Genomic DNA, 21,708 nt, shown 5'->3' with positions numbered 1-21,708 from the left:
ATCAGCTCTTGGTGCCTCAGAATATTACTGGGACATGTTCAGCATAGGGTTTCCATTGAAATATTAAATCGTGATAGCCACAGTGTGTTTCAGTTTTCTAATACCACGTTCCCTGTCCTGAAAGCTTCCACCACCACCTTTAACTTTAGATTTGAAATAGCCTTCCCCCCCTTTGATACACTTAAAGAGATTTCCAAAATTCTTGGGGGAAACCCTGGGTTAAGATGAAAGAAGCAATTTCCATCTCCCTAATTGGTAGAACTACAGGTGCAGAAGATAACTAAGCTTCAGCATTCTCTCTTTAGCTCTGTAATCTCAAGGGAATATCCACACTCAGAAACCAACCCGTAAGTCTTTGGTTTGGACTAGAAGTGCATCATTGCTCTGACACATAATGGCTAAATAGCGAAACGTTAGGAAACCAATCAATCATGCATTTTTTGAGTTCAGGCTAAATCTAGACTGATGCTGTTCATTGTGTGTAAACCTCCAGACCTTTAAAAAAATACAGCTTTTGTACTCTATAACATGGAGCAGTTCTTGAGATGCAAGAAGCTATTTGTAAATAAAAATTGCTTCTTGAGGAACCGATGAGAAGAAATGGATCCTTTAGTCATGATTGTGTAGCACATTCTGTACACTGGCTCTGCAATCTTTTTGTATGTAGGCCAAAATCTTAGGGGACTCTTAATGAGTGCATTCTGCTGGCCAGATAGCATACAACAAAATGCAATTTCCAAGTCATTATCATGCTACCACAATGAAAATTAGTTCTTCCAGTTGTTAAATAAGTAATTAAAGTCAGATTGAAACTGTTCTGTGTGAATCTCTTCCAATGGGCTCCTACCTCAACCAGTGTCACAAATTGTCATTCTTCAACAGTCAGGTCACAATCAAGAGGAAGCTCAGAAGTGCTCATTTTAAATAAAAAATGTATTTTTCATATCATTTCACTGCTTATTCATGGTAAGAATTTCCCTATGAGAGGTTTCCAAAGACTGTGCTGAGCAAAATAGCTACCATTTTTCTTTCAGCTGTAGTAGTGCGAGAAGACTCCTTTATTTAAAATACAGTTCTTCTGACTTTGGCTTAGTTCATGAGGAGTTGGGAACTCTGACCTAATTTCTCAAAAGTGACTAGTGATTTTGTATGTCCATTATGAGACACCTGAAAGAGGCCTGAATTCCAGGAAGTGCTGAGCATTCGCCCTCTTGATATTGGTTCCTTGTAGTGTCTCAAGTTGGGCACTCAACATTAGTCATCTCTGGTGGAGACTGCTGAGGTGATATACTGACTCAGTTCATTCTTTGGTTTCCCTAGTTATTCCACCTTCCAGGTGAACTCCAGCCTTTGTTGAGTAGCACTAACATCTGGTGGAAGGGTGGTTTTGGAATCTTTCCACTAATGAGGCACCTCTACTAGGGGTTAGGTTGTTGAAAGTATGGGTCAGTATTGACCCATTGACTGCAGTCTTCTGAATACCACATTCACTGGAACACAATGAGCCCTTCAACTTCCACCTAGGAAAAGATGTGGAAAGTGTGTTAATTTTCATTTCTAAAAAGAGATCTAGCTGTTTCTGATCTTAATGACTTTTTAAAAAAATCTGAAAATACTTCATAAGATTGCTGTGAGATCCCTTATGTAATCAAGTGCTGTGAATATAAAAAGGCTACTTTATTATTAAAAATAAATATTACAGGATCTTCCCAGCTTCAGTAGATCAGATTTCCCATAAGTCTATTTCATGTATTTATGCTTTTCTCAAAAGCAAACATGAAATAACTTTACAATGTGGTCAATTAATGGTTATTGCTGAAACATAAATGTGTTTTCTATGAGTCATTAATAAAATCAACAGCATTTGTAACTGCTCCAGAAAGTAACTGAAAGGACAAACAACGGTTGACTAGTTTTCAGTTAGGTGGTTCTGTAGCTGTACTGGACAAAACTCTTGGTAACCTCTTGCTGGTTTGCCTTGAGGAAACCTTATCTGCTGGCTGTTTCCCACTTTAGCTTTTTTGCTGAAATGCCCCTGAACAAAAATAAGTACTCCCATCCTCATCTGTTGATGTGACAAGTCAGATTAACACATGGCTTTTGACTAACCTGAAAGAACTTGCCAGGTGCTAGAGGTTTCCTATTTGCATCTGGGTTCACAAATTTAAGCTGAGGGGTTTTGGTTGTTTTTTAAAAAAAAAAAAAAAAAAAAAAAGAATTTCTTGGAAGTCGTTGATGGTATCTTTACATAAATTTAAATACCGAGAAGTTTAATGCCAAAAATGTAACATTTATCTTTAAAAAATAATGATTTTAGAATAGAAATTGTGGTGGTGTTTTTGGACAACTCAGGGTTCGTATTTCTCTCTCTCTCTCCCTCCCTCCCTCCCCCATCACTGATTGACTAGAAATTGAGATGTTAAAGTTACAAAACAGAGGAGAACTCTCAAAGGGGATAGAGCATTGAAGTCAACTCTATCTTGAGTGTTACTATGCATTATGAGTCTGTTTTTTTTAAGTTCTATAACTCTTTTCCCTCCCCGACAGTGTGTTGCTAGATTACTCAAAAACGTTAAAGCAAAAACACCCAAATACTTTATTAGATTTTTTTATACTTCTGAATACACCATACAATACTATTTATTTATAGTTTGTTAATCAAGCATCATTCTTTGTTATAATCAAAGACACTCTGAATTCACTAACTATCCTATGTTTGTAACCTGAAGAAATAACAAGACATATATGTTTTGTCATGCTTCTATTAGCTTATTCTTGGTAATGCTTTTGTCAAGGTGAAATCTGCAATGTGCTGTTTGGATTTCCCATTCTCACATACAAACCTACTATCTCAACTGCACTAAATGTGATTGCATCATTTTGCTACTGCAAAGTCTTGTTCTGCATAGGAAAGTTCAAATTGTTTTTTTAAGTTTGGTTGATAAAATTAAGCTAGGAAAGTAACAGCCACTTATTTTTTTCATTTCGAATTAGCCACAGATAAGTAGAAAAGGAAAAAATTAAACTGGGTCATAAAAGATACTCATTGTTTTTCCTGTACTTTTTTTCTTGTGCATTACATTTTTGGATTATATTTAATACTTTATAGAAGACTTAAAAAAAAAAAAAAAAAAGCTAATAACATTCTAAATGAGAGAGAGATTTTATTACGGTTTCATTGAATATTCCAAACATTAAACAAGTGTGCAGTGTTCAGATCTTATACGTAATGACACCAAAATAATTAGAAGTTATAACATATTTGCTCTTCAGTTGATAGGTTTTTATTAGCTCTCAGTGTAAACCCTGGCTACATAAAATATATATTTAAATTTTGTTTTTCATTTTTGAAAACTTGAGAGATACAGTGTAATGGGTTTGGCTTTATTTTACGATGTTTGGCAAAATGGTGCAAGCATAGTATTGTTTCACAAATAACAGTGAATTTTAGAAATTTTACTTAACTCTCGCTTGTTTCAGCTTTGACAATCTTGAAATCAGAATACTTGTTCTGGTTTTGTTAGCTCTCACTGTATCGGTTTAACTGTAGCCTTTAGTTTCAGGGCCTAAGAGAGACAAAATTCTAGTTTTGGTGGTTACTCTGTCTGCTGAAATAGAAAACTGAAAAGAAAATGATCTTTTAGTATATTGGCTCTCCAGTCTATCATGTATCTTTAACTGCACTGGAAGAAACATGCGTGACCTCAATTGATTCTGGCATCATACGAAAACTAACTAATATCGATAACCTTAGAAAACATCTTTAAAAAATGTAGGTTGTGGGTGGGGTGATGTTAAGGATTTAGAAACAACAGTTGGAGAATATATAGCATTGAATTTAGAAGTGGCCATGAGAAAGGCACTGTGATATAGTTGGTTATTCTGCTTATGTACAGATCTAGGAAGTTTGTACGAACACTTGAACTTGTGTGGTGAACTGCTGAAGGTTTGTTTTTTTTCAGTTGGAGCATAGAATTCGATTTGCTTTACAGCAATGTATGTATGTAATTTTTTGTAACTCCGAGAAAATATTTAATTTTAGTTTGATGAAAAAGCTGGTTTGATTTAATCCAGGGAAGGGTTTGTTTGGAGGGAGAAAGAAGAAGAAGAAAAAATGTTGGCATGCAAGATATCAGTTGAAGGAATATTTCATTGTGAATATACCAACTGCAGCAGTAATTAATTAATTAATGTGGATTCGTTCCTTCACATTGGATTTATAATAATATTTGCTTTTTCATCAACTCTTGTAATAAGGTTTTATCTCTGACCTAAACAAAACATTTCATTTTTGAGAAGGGCAAATATTCAATGAACTTAACAAATTTAATGAGTGGAACTAATCTGCTGGAACCTAAATCCACTTTTTTCACTGAAAAATCCATCTATTGTTCTACCAGATGACAAAATGCAAGTTTCCCTTTGAAAGAAATACTGAGTTATACATATACACTTAATGTTTAGTTTGCCTGCCCCATCTTTGTTAATATTATTAATTTAAATCCTGTTAAATCTTATAGTAGGGTTTATTCTTAACATTTTCTAGCAATATTATAGCTTCCTGAATAAATCAGTAAGGCTCTAAGGCCCATAGAGGCATTGGGAGTCATCCCACTGGCTTCAGCAATCTATGATCAGGCACAGACTCTGTGTTGTCATGATGAGCACATACCCAAGCAAGGAAACAGACACTTCAGTGATGTTTTTGCTTCCTCCTTTGGCTTGGTCTTTGTTGAAGATTCTAAAATTGCAAACGCCACTAACTACTGAAATTGTGAAGCCTATGGCATTTTTGTACACTAGTGAACCAGCCATGAGCATCTGAAAATCTTAGTCTACAGTATTTACTTGTTACGTTGACACAAACTGTTCTGCTTTGCTTAGAGTCCCTTTGGGACAATTCTTAGATGTTATCTGCATTGTACATGCACAGGAAAGACAGTGATGTCTCTGGGGCATAACTGCACAAGAACACAATGATCTCGGATGTTTTTTTTTAATTATCACATAGACAAGAGGGCTCAGAAATTAAATAACTTCCTGTTTCCAATATCTTAAAAAAAAAGGGGGGGGCACTAAGTTTGTAAAAATATCAAAAGCGCATGAAGAAAAGCGAATGCAGCGTGGCAAGTCTTGTTATCAACAGCGACATATAAATATCTCTGTTGGACAGTGGCCCAAGTGTTTCATTTACAAACACCTGCCCAATACCAACCAGTATAGTCCCTCTATTTTATTCATGCAATTAAAATGAATGCTTTTGATTCTAAGATTTTTAAACTATGTAGGATCAAATCTGTTTATAAGGTAGGATTTTAAAAAGTTGGTCAGGGATGTTCTAACTGTGCTCCGGTTGAAGTAATTGGGAGTTTTATTGTTGATTTCAGTGGGACAGAGAGAGGCCAACACTGAGCATTTTTGAGATCCCACCCATAATTGTCATTTTCCTATTGGAGGAGGGGGGGATTTCCTGGGAGGTCTGGGGAGGGGAATTCATTAGCACCACCTTCCAAAATGCTCCAAGGTGGCACGCATTAGTAAAGCACAGACTTCCAGAACCTTTATATGTTGAATGGCCCAGTTAACCTGACTAAACTTCTGATCCTGAGAGGTGATACACTCAATGAGAGGTGCTCAACTCCCATTGGCTTTATTGGGAGTTGTACCTCCCAGGACCAGGCCTTGGAGGAGCTATTTAGCACAATATGTGGTCTCTCGTAAGCTAGTTTCATGCTTACGTGTGGTTCTGTGGTAGCTGTGAATTCACGTACCTCTTAGCATCATGCAGAATGGGAATCAGCCAGCTGTGACAGAAAAGAACACTGTGTGCTCTAAAACTGACAGTACTTCTTCTTTTAAAGTGAACATTTTCTGAAAGCCCCTCTTAGTTCAGCTACTGTAAGCATTCAGCATGTGTGATAACTGCTGCAATCAGTGGGACTGCTTAAATGAGTATGGGATGCAGGATTGGAACCTTAATTGCATGGTACAATGCTGGCCTCAATATGTTTCCTTCTCTCTCTCCCCTCCCCCCTTCTTTTCATTCCTGTGTTCTGCCTTGTTGAAGGGTAGCTAATGAGTACTGGGCTCCTGGTACTGAATTGTCCAAAGGAGAGAGTATTTAATATGACCTGAAAAGGTAAATTGCCAAGCTTCAGCAAATGTAGGGTCTAATTCTATAAAATTTACTCCTTTGAGCAGTCCTCTTAAGTTCAAAGCTAAAGCTTCATGGTGAATACCTGTAAGGAGGTAATGATACCAGATCTATACTGTAGCATTGTCTAGTCTAGAGAAATCAATCCATGATATTAGCAATCTGTTGTTTTATATGCAGATTGTTCTACCACCAGTTGAGTGCATCTCTGCTAGCCATCTTGACTCCATAAGGGTTATTATCCTTGCAACCACACTAGGGCTGCTTTGCCCAGATTCAAGTGGGGGTGGCTGCCATGTTCGACGGTTTTCATTTTTTGACAGATATCAGAGATGCCATTTAGCTGTCCAGCCTCCATGGTTCACCAGCTGAATCTCATCTCTTTTCCCCACAACCACGTTTTATCATGCCCACACAACTGTCCCCACTTTACCCTCCCGAAATATCACCAGCTCCCATTCTGCAGGAGTTCAGCTGAGATTGTGCGCTCTCTCACTGTAAACCCCTCTTCAAATATTTCCCTCTCCCTAAGTCATGATTTCCCCCGGCTATGCCTTCCACATTTCCAATAATCCCCACACTCTGGCTGTGCCATTTAGTCAGTGAACCATTGACAGTTCACCAGCTATATTCTGTGACACACTTCAGGAGGAAACAAGTTGACAATCCACAGAGGTCTCAAAGGGCCAGGAAGAGGTTGGAAAGCGGTAGTGGAGTGGCTGTGAAGAATGCATTGGCTTGCTCTGACGTACTACCTCTGGCTCTTCAGATGGAGAACATAGCTGTTGCACCATCAGTGGTTTGTTGGCTCAGGTGTGGAATAGCCAGAGGTGGGGTTGGAGATCATAGCCTGGGGAGAGGTGTATATTTGAGGAGGTCATGATGAGCCTGATCACCATCTGAGATCCTGGAGATGTCCCTGGAGAGGGAAGTTACTAGGTATATTTAAAACTACAGCCTGTTCGTATGGAATACTAACTTCTATTGTCATCGCTCTTTTTATTTGTTACTTATCTATTACTTTGTCACTTTATTGTCCAAGCTCATTTTTTAAACTTGTTTTTGTGGTCTTTTGTAAAACACTCCTGAAAAGGCATTGCCTACTTGACTTTTCAGATCAGAGTTCTTCTAAGAATATATATTGCAGTTCCTTATTTCAGTACATAATTCGTTACAATAATAGCTGACTAATAAAGTGAGGACTTCTTATTGGAAGATACGCCTGAGTTTTAAAGTCATCGCTTTCAAAAAATAACCGATTCCTCTTCCAAAATGCCCTTTGTGTTGCTAAATACGTAAGGGAAAAACAACTGAATGTGGCATTCTGCACGAGAAAAAAGTTTTTCTCAAATTTCATTTTCAGCATTCATTTTGACAAAGTGAGAACTGTATAAGATGCGACTAGTTTCCAATGAAACATAACAAGAATAACATGTTTAAGCTGATGAATATAACAAAAGTTTTACGCCTTTCTAATAAAGATGCTGCTGTTTAAAGAATTCACTTAAGGATCTTTCGTGTAAACATGACTAAGCTGTCGGTTCCTTAGCGACAAAACACTTCTGAAAATAACTTTTTAAGTCTGTATGCAGTGGTGTTGTAACAGCGTTGGTCCGAGAATATTAGAGAGACAAGGTGGGTGGGTTCATCACATAAGAATGGTCATACTGGGTCAGACCAATCATCCATCTAGCCTGGTATCCTGTCTTCTGACAGAGGTCAATGCCAGATGCTTCAAAGGGAAGGAACAGAACAGGCAATTATTGAGTGATCCATCCCCTGTCCTCCAGTCCCAGTATCTGGCAGTCAGAGGCTTAGGGACCCCCAAGCTTGGGGTTGCATTCCTGACCATCTTGGCTAATAGCCATTGATGGACCTATCCTCCTTGAATGTATCTAATTCTTTTTTGAACCCAGTTATACATTTGGCCTTCACAACATTCCCTGTCAATGAGTTCCACAGGTTGACTGTGCATAGTGTGAAGAAGTACTTTCTTGTGTTTGTTTTAAACCTGTTGCCTATTAATTTCATTGGGTGACCCCTGGTTGTTGTGCTATGTGAAGGGGTAAATAACACTTCCTTATTCACTTTCTCCACACCATTCATGATTTTATAGATCTCTGTCATATCCGCCCTTAGTCATCTCTTTTCCAAGCTGAACCATCCCAGTCTTTTTATCTCTCCTCTTATGGAAGCTTACACAGAGCTGAAGAAGAGCTCTGTATAAGCTTGAAACCTTGTCTCTCTCACCAACAGAAGTTGGTCCAATAAAAGATATTACCTCACCCACCTTGTCTTTTTAAATCTGGGCAGATGAGACAAAATCTGCAGTTACTTACAATACTACAATTATTTCATAATCAATGGAACTGCACAAATACTAGAGCAGAATTTGCCCATTGATCTGTGACCATTATGCTTTTGTCTTAATGTTGTGTTCTCATTCCTGTTTACTACTTTATACAGGGAGTGAAATATCTGTGCATTCCTGCTGCCGATTCACCCTCACAGAATTTGTAAGTTTTGGGTTTTTTTAATTCAGTACTAATGTTGTTTTGAAATATGTTAAAGGACCTGATTCTGATCTCTCACCAGTTTTACACCAATGTAGGTTTAAATCTGTTGGTTTAAGGGGAATTACTCCTGATTTATATTGAGGTAACAGAAAAATAGGTCCCTTTTTTTTTTATTATTATTATTATTATTATTAAAAGTGCTTTCCTACTTAGCATGGCTGCTTTGCTACCAAGAATATCCAGTGTTGTTATAATTAAGGCAAAATTTTTGGAAGGGATATTAAACCTTGTGCTTCAGGGCTGGTCTGTGCTGCAAAGTTAGGTCAGCTTAACTGAAATTGCTGAAATTAATTCCTCCAGGACTATGAAAAAATTAACACCTTGTGTGATGTAATTAAGCCAACCTAAGCCCTGGCATACACCCTGCTTGATTGATGGAAAAATTGTTCTGTTGACCTAGCAACCACCTCTCAGAGAGTTGACTTTACTACAACGATGGAAAAACAGCAGCACAGCAGTGCAGCTGCTGCTCTGCAGCTGTGTCGCTGTAGCATTTCTGGTAGAGAGAGCGCCTTAGCCAATCTCTACATGTTAGAGATAGGGAGACCACCTATGTGGGGTGCAGATTATGGCACGTCTTCCTACTGTAGGGTTCTTACACCTTCCTCCAAATCATCTGGTCCTGGCCATTGCTGGAAACAGTGTACTGGATTACGCCTGATCCAGTATGTCAATTCCTATGGTCTTATGCTTCTTGTAGTAGGTATGTAGCTATGTGAAGCTGCTGTGTCCCATTTTCAGGCTTTTTAAATTTAATTTAATTTTATTTTAAATATCCACTGGCTATATAACTGTCCTGAAAGTTAGTTGAACTGACCCGGGGCTTAACATTCCGAATCTTTGAATTGATGGTATCTAGGAAATCATGATCTTGAAGTAATCAAAATGTATTTCATAAGAATACTTGGATGGTGACCAACTCTTTCTTCTAGTGTTCACTGTTTATGTTGAGGAGAGGTGCGGGGGGTTTCAGCCACTTCCTGCTAACTAGTTATGTAGAGAAACAGAAGTAGTTGAAAGGGCCTGGTACCTACGGAAGGAAATGCAGCACTGCTTTTTCTCTCAGATCAGAGTAATATTCCGGCTGATGCTTTCAGTGCATATTTTTAGAGTATTTTGTTTCTCATACCTTGGAGAGATTCCAACATGACACTTGATGTTTCTTAATTGCCACTGAAAAGAGTGACAAGAACATGTTTCTGAAATTATAAAAATCATTTTTTAACACAATTTTGTGTAGTAAGAACATAGACCATGAGCCTGTTTTTCCCGTCAGAGGTGCAGATTGTAGTCAATGAGAGCTGCACGTTCTCAGTGCCTCTTAAAAATCAGACCGCGTGTTATTACTCCCTTAAAAATAATAGTATCCCATATGCTATTAAGTGGGAATCCAGGTTAGAGAATAGAATAGGATTTTCAGAACTAAGACAGTGGATATGGAAGCAATTTTGTGCAATTTTTTTTTTTTTTGTGGGAGGGTAGGAAAAATTGTGGAGGTTCATTTCTTTTAGAAAGGAAGCAACTTAAGAAATTACAGAGGCCATAATCACATTTGTTGGGTCGTCATTAATGGTGTGTCAGTATTTGGAGATCCTACTGGGTAGTTGTGAAAATGTTTGCAAATCTGCCATCTGTGTTAGTAGAAATCTGGACCAATTTGTGAATAGAAAGAGGACATCATTTCCAGCGAATGTTAATTACACATGCAATGCAACCAGCCCTAGTCACTGCATATCAAGGAAATACATTGAAAAGCAACCTATAGCATTCAAAAGCAATTAACTTTCTGGCACTGTACCAAGTCTTTTAAAGCACTAACAAGAAGATAAGATATTTGCATGAGTATTGTTTCTGTTATGCTGCAAGCATCTACGGTTCTTGCTTCGGTATCAGATGGTTTCAGACAAATTTTGTTACTTCTGATATTGATACATTTGATCACTTAAAAGAAAACTTGATGAGTAACTGACTTTTCTTTATATGATGGAAAACTTCAAGTATAATGCACAGCATCTTTAAATACTGATGTTACTTGCTTTTAATGTAAAAACTTCATAAGGTCAAAAGAAGCTTGTTTTATTCAGGTCATAAGAATGTAATATGATCTTATCAAACACTGTTTAAAAGTATAGGGTGTTTATCAGTTTGAGGGGAGGGCCCCTGGGGAAAGAGGGGATCTGTCCTTTTGTGACTTCTTTGTGTCTCTCCCCTTCTCAAAGAGTGAGACTGACAGCTGCAGAGGAAAAGAATAGCATTGCATATAAAGTGCTTTTACCTAGTGGTTGCTGTCGAGTGAAATTGACTAGGATCACATAAGATGCTTGTCTGTATCACTCAGCAGCTGGCTTTTCAGGTAAAGTTCTTCTGAGGTGGTGGTACTACTTTTCTGCAGCTGCTGGCATTTGTCGAAGGGGGCCGGCTTGATACATGGTCAGAGTGGATCTTGGGACTGTGGAGTTGCTAACTTAAGTTCGCATTAGCTATGTTTTCCTCATGGAACTTTCTTTTTCAAGACGTATAATATACATGCACTTACAGTAAGCATACTAAGGGCTCTCCTGTTCCTGAGAGAAATCAATTCCCAATAAAATACAACAGTGAAAACAGAATATGCTCACATTCTTTGAAACTGTGTGAAGGTTCAGTTCTACTAGCATTTTCTGCTCCTGCTTAGAATTTGAATTAAGCAATCATTATTGAGACCTAGGTCATTTCCTGGGAGTTTAATGTGAATTTGGCCTCCATGGTGGGAATTTGGCCTCAGGCCATTAACTTCTGCTGGTCACTGATTTCCTTGACAATGCCCTCTCCTAAGGAACTTGCTACTCGAAAATTAATTCTGTAGAAATTAAATACACCCTTCCTCACTCCACCTTATTTCTGTACCGTATGTTTCTAGGGAATTAATACCCAGTTATGCTAGCCTATTTAGGGTGACCATATTTCCCAAGGGGAAAACAGGACACCATGTGGGGCTGGCCCAAGCTCCCCCCCCAGCCACTTGCCCAAGGCTGCCCCCCACCCCCGCGGGGCTGGCCCCCGCTGCCCCCCCGCTCAGCACCCCCCCCCCCCCCCCCCCCCCCCCCCCCCCCCCGGCGTGCTCCCCTCCCTCTTTCCCCCCCCCCCCCCCCCCCCCTTTTTTTTTTTTTTTTTTTTAAATAAAAGTGGGCATTTGTCGTGTTTGTTCTTGCCAACTGATCATGGCTAATAAAAGGGACTGTCCTGGCCAAAACGGGATGTATGGTCACCCTGAGCCTATTGGGCTTCCTGGTTGCCTTTTGAACCTTCCTTTTGGTTTAGATTTAATATTACAGCCAGTCTGTCTACAGTAGCAAAATGCCAAAGAATCATACAAAAGGTCTAGGTAGTTCTTAGTCCTTGACTATTACAGGTTTGATTGCTGAAGAGACAATACCACTACATTTCTTTCCCTACTGATGCTTTTTTCAACCCTAACGCATTTCTGAAAGCTCAACGAAACACTGAAGTGTAGAGCTGACATGGAAAATCCCTCATCTAATTTGTATCAGATTACCCTCTTTATTAAAACGTGATTGGAGAGGCCGTTCGCTGCTTTACTTTGTGTGGGATGTGCCCAGTGATATTATAAAGAAGCTGCCGTTCATAATATTAAGTTGGCAAGAGAAGTGTGAAAGTTGGCTGTTGTACAATAAATTGTCTTTACACTGAATTGTCAGTCCAGTGAGTAGATTGTTAATCAGGACACTTGTCTTACACTTTTATGTAATAAATATTGATTTCCCATTTCATTGTTAACATAGAATAATTTGCTATTCCAGGGGTGAACGTAAACGTAAACCAGTACCGTGTTGAGTTGGCAGATTGCTTGAAACAATAGCTCTAAGAGGTGTGAACTGCCCCACTGATCAGAGTCAGTCAGGGCTCCATGATTCCACAAACTGGCAATGAATTCCACAGGCGTGACTGCGTTAGGATTTCCCTTCTAACTTCTATGAAACTTGAACAAGACAATCAAGGGTGAACACTACCACACATCTAAATTTGATGCACTAACAAGTAAACTGGCTGATACACAGTGACGCAGCGTACTGAATGTCATATCTGGAAAATGACTAATAAAACTGGACCAAAAGTTCACTATTAGCCATGCTTAATTACTCTCTCCCGCTTCTCCCCCCCCCCCCAAGAAAGACATCACCCATTTACCTTTGATATTTTTTCATCCTAAAGCATGTTCCATAAGAAAGTGGGAAAAACTTGTTAGGTCATTGCAGAAGATGTATTGATGTTTGGAGCTACTGTGGAAAAACACACCAATGTATTAGAGAGACAAGGTGGGTGAGCTTATATCTTTTATTGGACCAACTTCCCACCTTCTCTGTGTCTCTGTCCTGGGATCGACAAAGCTACAACTACACTGCATACATCAACCTAAGTCATTTTCCCAGAGATCTAGGGGTAAAAAGGGGTCAAGTAAAATCAAGATAAAAGCATCAAGTTTTTAACTGACCTAAGCAGTTAGATCTTGGAGAAATACTGCTTAACTGTGGTGCAGTTCTTTTTAAAAAGCCCATGCATGCCACTAGTAAAGTCTGTTCACTGTGACTGAATCATTTGTTAGGTTCAGCTGCTGCCTACAGGTTATATTCCTGCAAGCAAACACAAGCACCATATGGTGTCAAAATTAGGGCTGGTCGAAACTTTTTTCAATGGAAAATAATTTTTTTGACTGAATGAAAATGTTTGCGCAAAGTATCAACTTTTTTTTCTTTTTTTTTTTCCCCCCCCTCCCCCCCCCCCAGTTTTCGGTAACTGAAAACCAGAACATTTCAGCTTTCATCTTTTCAACAAAATGTCAATAATTTATCCCAAGGAAAAAACATTTCCCGACCAGTTCTAGTCAAAATGTTAGAATAGACACACATTTAAAAAGTCTGGAATTGCAGAATTCCTCAGGAGATCCTCTTCTGAAAGAGTCATTCATAGAAATATGTGTAGGGCTGGAAGGGAGCTTGAGAGGTCATCAAATCCATCTCTCCTGGCTTGCTGAGGCAGGACTAAGTAAACCTGGGCCATTCCTGACAGGTGTTTTGTCCATCCTGTCCTTGAAAGCCTCCAATGATGGGGATTCCACAACCTCCCTTGTAAGCCTATTCCAGAACTAAACTACCCTTGTAGTTAGAAAGTGTTTCCTAGTATCTAACCCAGTGGTCTCGAAATGCTCAGGGTCATGGCCCCCCCCTTACCCTTGACCATGTCCCTGCCCTCCCGGAGCCATGGCCGTGGCTTGGGGTGGGGGGGGAGGGAGTGGGACAGGGGTAAGCAGGACGAGGCTGGGGCCGCAGCTGGGGATGGGTCTGGGGCCAGGAACGGAGCCACAGCCAGGGGCCAGGGCCAGGGCTGTGTGCGGAGACATGGCCAGGCCACGGTAAGGGACTGAGGCTGGGAGCGGGGAGCCAGGACCGCAGCAGAGCTGGGATCGGAGTGGGTCTGGGTGTCGCTCCCTCCCCGCCCCCTGTGAGGGCTGGCCCAGGCCCCGCTGCGACCCCTCGAATGTTCCTCTGTGCCCCCTAGGGCGCATCCCACAGTTTGGGGACTTCTGATCTAATCTAACTCTCGTACTGCAGATTAAGCCCATTACTTCGTGTGCTACCTTCAGTGGACATGGAGAACAATTGATCACCGCCCTTTTTATAATAGCTCCGTAGCATATTTGAAGACTGTTATTTAGGTCCTCAGTCTGCTTTTCTCAACATTAAACATATCCAGTTTTTTTTAACCTTTCTTCATAGGCCATTTTTTTTCTAAACCTTTTATCATTTTTGTTGCTCTCGTCTGGGTTTTCTTCAGTTTGTCCACATCTTTCCTAAAGTGTCCAGAATTGGACAGGGTACTCGAGCTCAGGCCTCACCAGCGCTGAGTAGAGTGGGACAATTACCTCCCATAAGACACTCTTGTTAATACACCCCACAATATTAGCCTTTTTGCGACGGCATCACATTGTTGACTCACATTCAATTTGTGATCCACTATAATCCCCAGCTCCTTTCCAGCCACCTAACCAAGTTATTCCCCATTTTATAGTTGTACATTTGATTTTTCTTTCCTAAGTTTAGTACTTTGCACTTGTCTTTATTGAGTTTCATTTTACGGATTTCAGATCAAAACTCTAATTTGTCAGTTTGTTAATCACCTCCCAGCTTGGTGTCATCCACAGATTTTATAAGCATACTCTTCACTCCATTATCCAAGTCATTAAAGATATTGAATAGTTCCAGACACAGGACTGATCCCTGTGGGACCTCCTTATACATGCCCTTCCAGGTTGAAAGAGAATACCGTATATACTCGTTCATAAGCCGAATTTTTTTTAGTAAAAAAGGGAAGCATCAGAGAAGGGGATCGGCTTATGAACGGTTATAGAGAGGGAGAGGTGGGACACAGCCCCTCCCCCCAACAGAGGGAGCAAGGAGAGGCAGCACAGCCAGCAGAACCAGAAGGGAAGAGGTGGGGCCAGAGTCTCTCCGCTTCTGGCCACGCTGCTCTCCCCCCAGCCTCCAAAGCAGCTGCAGCTCTGGGGCTGGCAGGCTGTGGCCGCGCCGCCCGGCCCCGCCCGCCAGAGCAGGCTGCGGCCGTGCCGCCTGGTCTAGCCCACCAAAGCAGGCTGCGGCTGCACTGCCCAGCCTGCCGGAGCAGCTCCAGCCAGGCCAGAGAGATCCTCACCTGGCCCTCCCCAGCTAAGGTGGGAAGGGATGGGGAGAGTGTGGGGGTCCCGGGCTAGGGGTGGGGTCATGTGGGGGGTGGTCACAGGGGTTACTCCCCTGACCCCTAGCTTCTCTTCCCCCCCTCTCCACTCCACCCCGCAAAATTTCCCCACTAGTTGCTGTCCCAGCCTGTCAGGGTAAGCCGCTGGTGGGCCGGGACACTTTGTTTACTTAGGTTTACCTCCGTGTCTGTGGACGCTCAAGGTAAACAAACCGTCTTGGCCCGCCAGCGGCTTATCCTGATGGACCAAGAGCCAAAGTTTGCCGACCCCTGAATTACAGGGTCGGCTTATGAATGGGTCATAAAAATTTTTCATTTTTACTTATCCATCTTGTGTAGGGGGTTGGCTTATAAACAGATTGGCTTATGATCAAGTATATACAGTAATTGATAACTATTCTTTGAGTGAGGTCTTTCAACCAGTTGTACACACACTTTATAGTAATTCCATCTAGACCACATTTCCCTAGTTTGCTTATGAGAATGTGGGACTACATCAAAAGCCTTACTGAAGTCCAGCTATATCATGAGTACTGCTTTGTCTCTATCTACGAGGCCAGTAACCTTGGCAAAGAAGGAAGTTAGGTTGGTTTGGTATGATTTGTTTGTGACAAATCCATGCTGGCTATTCCTTATAACCCTATCGGCCTCTCTATGCTTACAAATGGCTTGTTTAATAATTCGTTCCAGTATCTTTCCAGGTATAGAAATTAGGCTGACTGGTCTATAATTGCCCAGGTCCTCTCTGGTGCCCCCTTTTAAAGATAGGTACTAGTTTGCCTTTCTCCGATTCTCCTCGTCCTCATGGGTCCTCCGTGAGTTCTGAAAGATAATTGCTAACGGTTCTGAGATTGCTTCAGCTAGTTCCTTAAGTGCCCGAAGGTGAATTTCATCAGGCCCGGCTAACTTGAATACATCTAACTTGTCTAAATATTCTTTAACCTGATCTTTCCCTATTTTTGTCTTGCCTTCCTTTACCCTCGTTGTTAATGTTAATTATGTTGAGTATCTGGTCAATATTAGCCTTTTTTAGTGGAGGCTGAAGCACAAGAGGAATTAAACACCTCAGCTTTCTTGATGTCATCAGTTATTAGCTCTTCTCCATTAAGTGGAGGACCTATACTGTTCTCTGTCTTTCTCTTGCTCTTAATGTATTTAAAGAACCTCTTCTTATTGCCTTTTATGTACCTGGCTAGGTGTAACTCATTTGGTGCCTTAACCTTTCTGATTTTGTCCCTACATGCTTGTGCTATTCTTTTGTACTTCTCCTTAGCGATTTGTCCATGTTTCCACTTTTTGTAGGATTCCTTAATGAGTTTCACGTCATTAAAGTGCTCTTGATGGAGTCCTATTGGCCTTTTACTATTCTTTCTATTTTTTTTCCTTCACATCAGGATAGTTTGAAATTGTGCCTTTAATATTGTCACCTTGAGAAACTGCCAGCTCTCCCAAACTCCTTTTTCTCTTAGATTTCCTTCCCATGGGACCTTACCCCTACCATTTCTCTGAATTTTTTGAAAGTCTGCTTTTTTGAAATCCCATTGTCCTTATTCTGCTGCTCTCACTCTTTCCTTGTCTTAGAATCATGAAATCTATTATTTCATGATCACATTCACCCAAATTGCCTCCCACCGTCAGATTTACAACCAATTCCTCCCTATTGGTCAGAATCAAGTAAAAAATGGCTGTCCCCCTAGTTATTTCCTCCACCTTTTGAAACAAAAAGTTGTCCCCAATACATTCCAAGAACATACTAGAAATTTTGTTTTGCTGTATTACTCTTCCAACAGATATCTGGTGAGTTAAAGTCCCCCAATACTACCAGGTCTTGTTTTGGATATTTCTATTATTTGTTCTAGAAATGCCTCATCCACCTCTTCCTGATTTGATGGTCTATAATAGACCCACTACCACAGAGGAGGGCAAACTATGGCCCGTGGGCTGGATCCGGCCCGTCAGGGCTTTCAATCCGGCCCGCGGGATTGCCAGCTCTGTGGCACAGGGGGGCTAAGGCAGGCTCCCTGTCTGCCCTGGCCCCACGCTGCTCCCAGAAGCAGCCAGCACCACGTCCCTGTGGCCCCGGGGGAGGGAGGCGGAGGGCTCCATGTGCTGTCCTCGCCTGCAGGCACCGCACCCCGCAGCTCCCATTGTCTGGGAGCGGGGAACCGCGGCCAATGGGAGCTTCGGGGGTGGTACCTGCAGGTGACGACAGCGCACGGTGGAGCTGCCTGCCCCACCCCATCCCCAGTAACCACTGCTGGACATGCTGGCCACTTCCGGGAGCAGCATGAGGCCAGGGCAGGCAGGGAGCCTGCCTTAGCCCTGCTGCGCGCAGCTACCACCCCGGAGCTGCTTGAGGTAAGCGGCACTGGGCTGGAGCCTGCACCCCGAACCCCTCCTGCACCCCAATCCCCAACCCTGAGTCTCCTAACCCTCTGCCTTGAGCCCCTGCCACACCACTCCCACACTGCACACTCCCTGCCCTTAGCCCCCTCCTGCACTCCGCACCCCCTGCCCTGAACCCCGCACCACTCCTGCACCCTAACCCCTTGCCCTGAGCCCGTTCCTGCACACCACACCCCCTCCAGCCCCCCAACCCCCTGTCCCAGCCCTACATTCATGGCCCTGCATACAATTTCCCCACACAGATGTGGCTCTCGGGCTATAAAGTTTGCCTACCCCTGCCCTACCATGATGTCACCCCTTTTTTTTCCGCCTTTTATTGTTACCCAAAGACTTTCAGCTGGTCTGCCTCTCACCTCCTTCTGGACCTCAGAACAAGTGTATATATTCTTGATGTATAATGTCAGTTAAATCATAATATAGCTTATTTACTTATCCTTCCATTCTTCCTGTTCATTCCCCTTATTCCTTGCATTTGTGTACAGACATCTAATGTGTTGAGCAGATTCCCCCACTGATTTCCTTCTTGCTGCTTCTTTGACCCTATTGTAGTTTTCCATCCCACCCCCTCCCCGACATCTAGCCCTCTATTAAGGTTGCCTTTTTTGCTTTTGTGTGCTTTTGTCTCCTCTGAACCTAGTTTAAAGCCCTCCTCACTAGGTTGGTGAGTCAGCGCATGAAGATACTCTTCCATTCTTGGTCCAGTTGCCTTGTCTCTTCCGTCCAGGAACCACATCCCATAGTCAAGGAAGCTGAAGCCCTCCTATCAACACCATGTGCGCAGCGATGCCTTTATCTCCAAGATGCTTGTATCTCTGCCTGAGCCCCTACCCTCAGCTGGGAGGATGGACGAGAACACAACCTAAGTGCCCGACTCCTTCACCCTCACTCCCAGAGTCCTGTAGTCACTGCTGATCTGCTCAGGGTCATACCTGGCAGTATCATGAGTGCCACATGTGGATGAGCAGCATCGGGTAGTGATTGGAAGGATGTGTGAGCTTCTGCAACTGCAGCCCGCTTCCTGGGACATCAGGTTAGCAGATAGTTGCTCCATCCCCCTTAGAAGGGAGTCCCTGACCTACACTTCCTCATCTTGGGTGTGGTGCCTGTGAGCTTCCGAGCCTTCGGGATTCTCCTCAGTCACTGGAGTCTGATCCTCGCCTCTTGTTGCCAATATAGCATATTTGTTCTTGACCACAGGCTGGACCACTGTCTACTACCTGAAGTGGCCAGCAGCCAGTCTCCTCCCCATAGAGCAGCTGGTTCTCCTTCCTCCTCTGGTACTGCTGTAATCTATGGTTGGCTCTCATCCTCCATCCCAGATGTTTCATGTGCATCCTGTTGATGAAGTCCTTGGGCTCCTGGATGCTACACAGATGAGCCACTTCCTCCTGCAGCAATCTTACCTGCTTTCTGAGGGATACACACCTCTCACGCTGGATGGTTCCCCCTGCCTGGCTTTCATTGGTGGGGACATGCAGGCTGTATTCACAGCAAGTCTAGACCAGGGTGTGGGTGAAAAGCTCCAGGGTTAGGATGCCTGTCTGTTGAAAGCCCCCACAGGCGCAGGCAGAGGAAGAGCTAGTAGTGTTGTTGGTGACACAGTTTTCCTCCCATTGTGGATTCTTCTTTCTAGAGTACCTGCAAGTTAAGGGGGTAGGAGAGAAGAGTGCCGCTTCAGCTATCTTCTCCAATACTTTTTTCCTCATTGTTTCTCCTGAACTAATCCCTGTGCATTACAGAGGAGTGAGTTACATAGAGTGTCTTGTATGATTCTGAATGAACTACTCCATGAATTAGTCATTTAGTCGACCCTCAAGCAGGCTGGGTGTCTAGCAAGATACTAATTCCCCAAACGATATACTGGTGTGCAATTCAACCGGTTTCCATTGGGTCAGTAAAATCCCTCCCATTCTTGTTAATCTGGTAGATTTTGCAGAAGTATTGTCTCTGCATTCTCACTGTTCTGATCTGGGGGATTGTACCAAGGCCTTGTCTAACTCTCAAACTCACACCAATGTAACTAAGCCAATGCAAACCCATGCATGGTCAATCTTTTTATTTTCGTTCTTATTTTGGTTTGATTTAACCATGTACCTAAGTGATTTAAGATAAGCCAAAATAAACCTGGTTTAAACCTGAATAGGTGTCCACGTGGCCTTTTGCACCAGTTTAACTACATCGGTTTAAAATCACACTGTAAGGTAAACCAGTACAAGTCCATGTGTAGACAAGACAGTAATTCTCTGGTATTGAAGTCCATTACATGCTTCTGCCTGATGGTCTCTTGGAGTGCTAAGTTTGCTCGCTGCCTCAACAGCTGCTCTCTTGAGTGGAAAGGGAAGCTCCCTTTCTCTGGCATTCCTGATTTTTGTATGGGCTAGGCTGAGGCTTCTCTTTTTCTTTTTGTGGGCTAATATTTATCCAGAGGGGGGCAACATCTTGAATATACAATAAATGTTTCATGGGTATTCGGTGATCCTGTTTTCAGCTTCATATTTACCAATAGGTCTGCAACTGCTTGTCCTTGCAGGATCTGTCCCGTATGCATATACTATTGCCGATAATATTTCAGTGATCTCCTTCAAGTGATTGTGCACATATATGTTCCACTGTAGGTGTATGTGCACCCAATGCACTCAAATCGTAGACTGTTATCAGCAGGCATGCTGGCTCGCTCTCCTTGGGTGCCGAGCCAAGGGGATAAAGTGGCATAGTGGCTGCCTCCCTCTCAATTCCTCCTTGCCACCCATGGTGAGAGTTGGAGATCCCTCTTGCTCTTGAGCTTTGGTTAGCCAGCTTTTGAAAAGCAAAAACTCTTGTGCACAGTTAGTTAGCAATAAGCACAAAAGTTGCCCAGTCTGCTTGGGCAAGGGACGTGTGAGGGACAAATATCCTATTTCTTGATAAGAATGAAGAAACAAAGGGATTTTCCCCTTAGAGTGCATCTCCTTAAGAAAGGCATGTGGCCCTCGTCCAAGCCCAACACTGACCTCAAGAGGATGGAGATTTTGTCCATGAGGTTTCCCCTCCAGCTGCCTCAGCCTTTAAGCCAAAATCTGGTGAGAAGCATCACTCATCATCTTCTCCTTCTGTCTCCTTGAAGCACTCAAAACCATCTTTGTCTTCAGAGGCTGACAAACCCCCAAGGTACCACTTTTTGCCTCACAAAAAAGTGCTCAAAAAAGTCCTCTGGTGCTGAGTCAAAGTCTGGTCACAAGCACCAACACTCACCGGCACCCATCCAAAGGGACACCATTGGCGCCAGCTCTAACAGAGTCATTGAGACCAGTGTCTTCACTTCTACTAAAGAGGGCTTTGTCCCTGGCTCATCACGTCCGGCACCTCCAGTGATAGTGGCTGATAACTCATTTCTGCTATCGGTGCCGTTGACGCTTCAGGCTTTTTTTGTGGCAGAATATCTTTTGTCTCCCTCTCCTGGACTTTCCCTTTTGTGTCATCCAGTTCCAAACGTAATGGCCTCCACTACATCACTAGCACCAATTATCACCATGGCACCGGCAGTTCCATCCGCTTCATTGATACAGTCTGCATCAACTCCATCAGCACCGTCAGTGTCGCCTTCTCACCTGTCTGCCTCATCTGCTTCCACCAGCACCATCAGATACATCAGTGTTGGTACCATTGGGGTAGCATGTGTGTTGCAGGTGTCAAGACCTCCATGGATGCCTAATGGGACTGCTCCACCATTCACTGAGGAGAGTTGTATTTCCCTCTCTTTAGACTCTGACCATGATAGACCCATATCTCCATCAAGGTCTTTCAGGTCACCATACAGATCAAGTTCTAGGAATACCCAGAGCAAGG

General features: G+C 42.5%; 1 protein-coding gene across 1 annotated transcript in view; it reads left to right on the top strand.

Annotated features, from left to right (window-relative positions):
* LOC113407929 (dual specificity protein phosphatase 22-like) overlaps positions 1–21,708 on the top strand; it is a 60,458-nt gene that overhangs the window by 26,143 nt on the left and 12,607 nt on the right. The window contains exon 4 of the mRNA XM_026658920.1: positions 8,621–8,670. Within this exon, the coding sequence (XP_026514705.1) occupies positions 8,621–8,670 (50 nt within the window). The remainder of the gene's footprint in view (positions 1–8,620; positions 8,671–21,708) is intronic.

The sequence above is a fragment of the Terrapene carolina genome, unplaced genomic scaffold, assembly GCF_002925995.2.
Source record: "Terrapene carolina triunguis isolate 2854851 unplaced genomic scaffold, T_m_triunguis-2.0 Scaffold57, whole genome shotgun sequence".
Taxonomy (NCBI): Eukaryota; Metazoa; Chordata; order Testudines; family Emydidae; genus Terrapene; species Terrapene triunguis.
The sequence above is the reverse complement of the archived record's forward strand: the minus strand, read 5'-3'. Positions and strand labels throughout refer to the sequence as shown.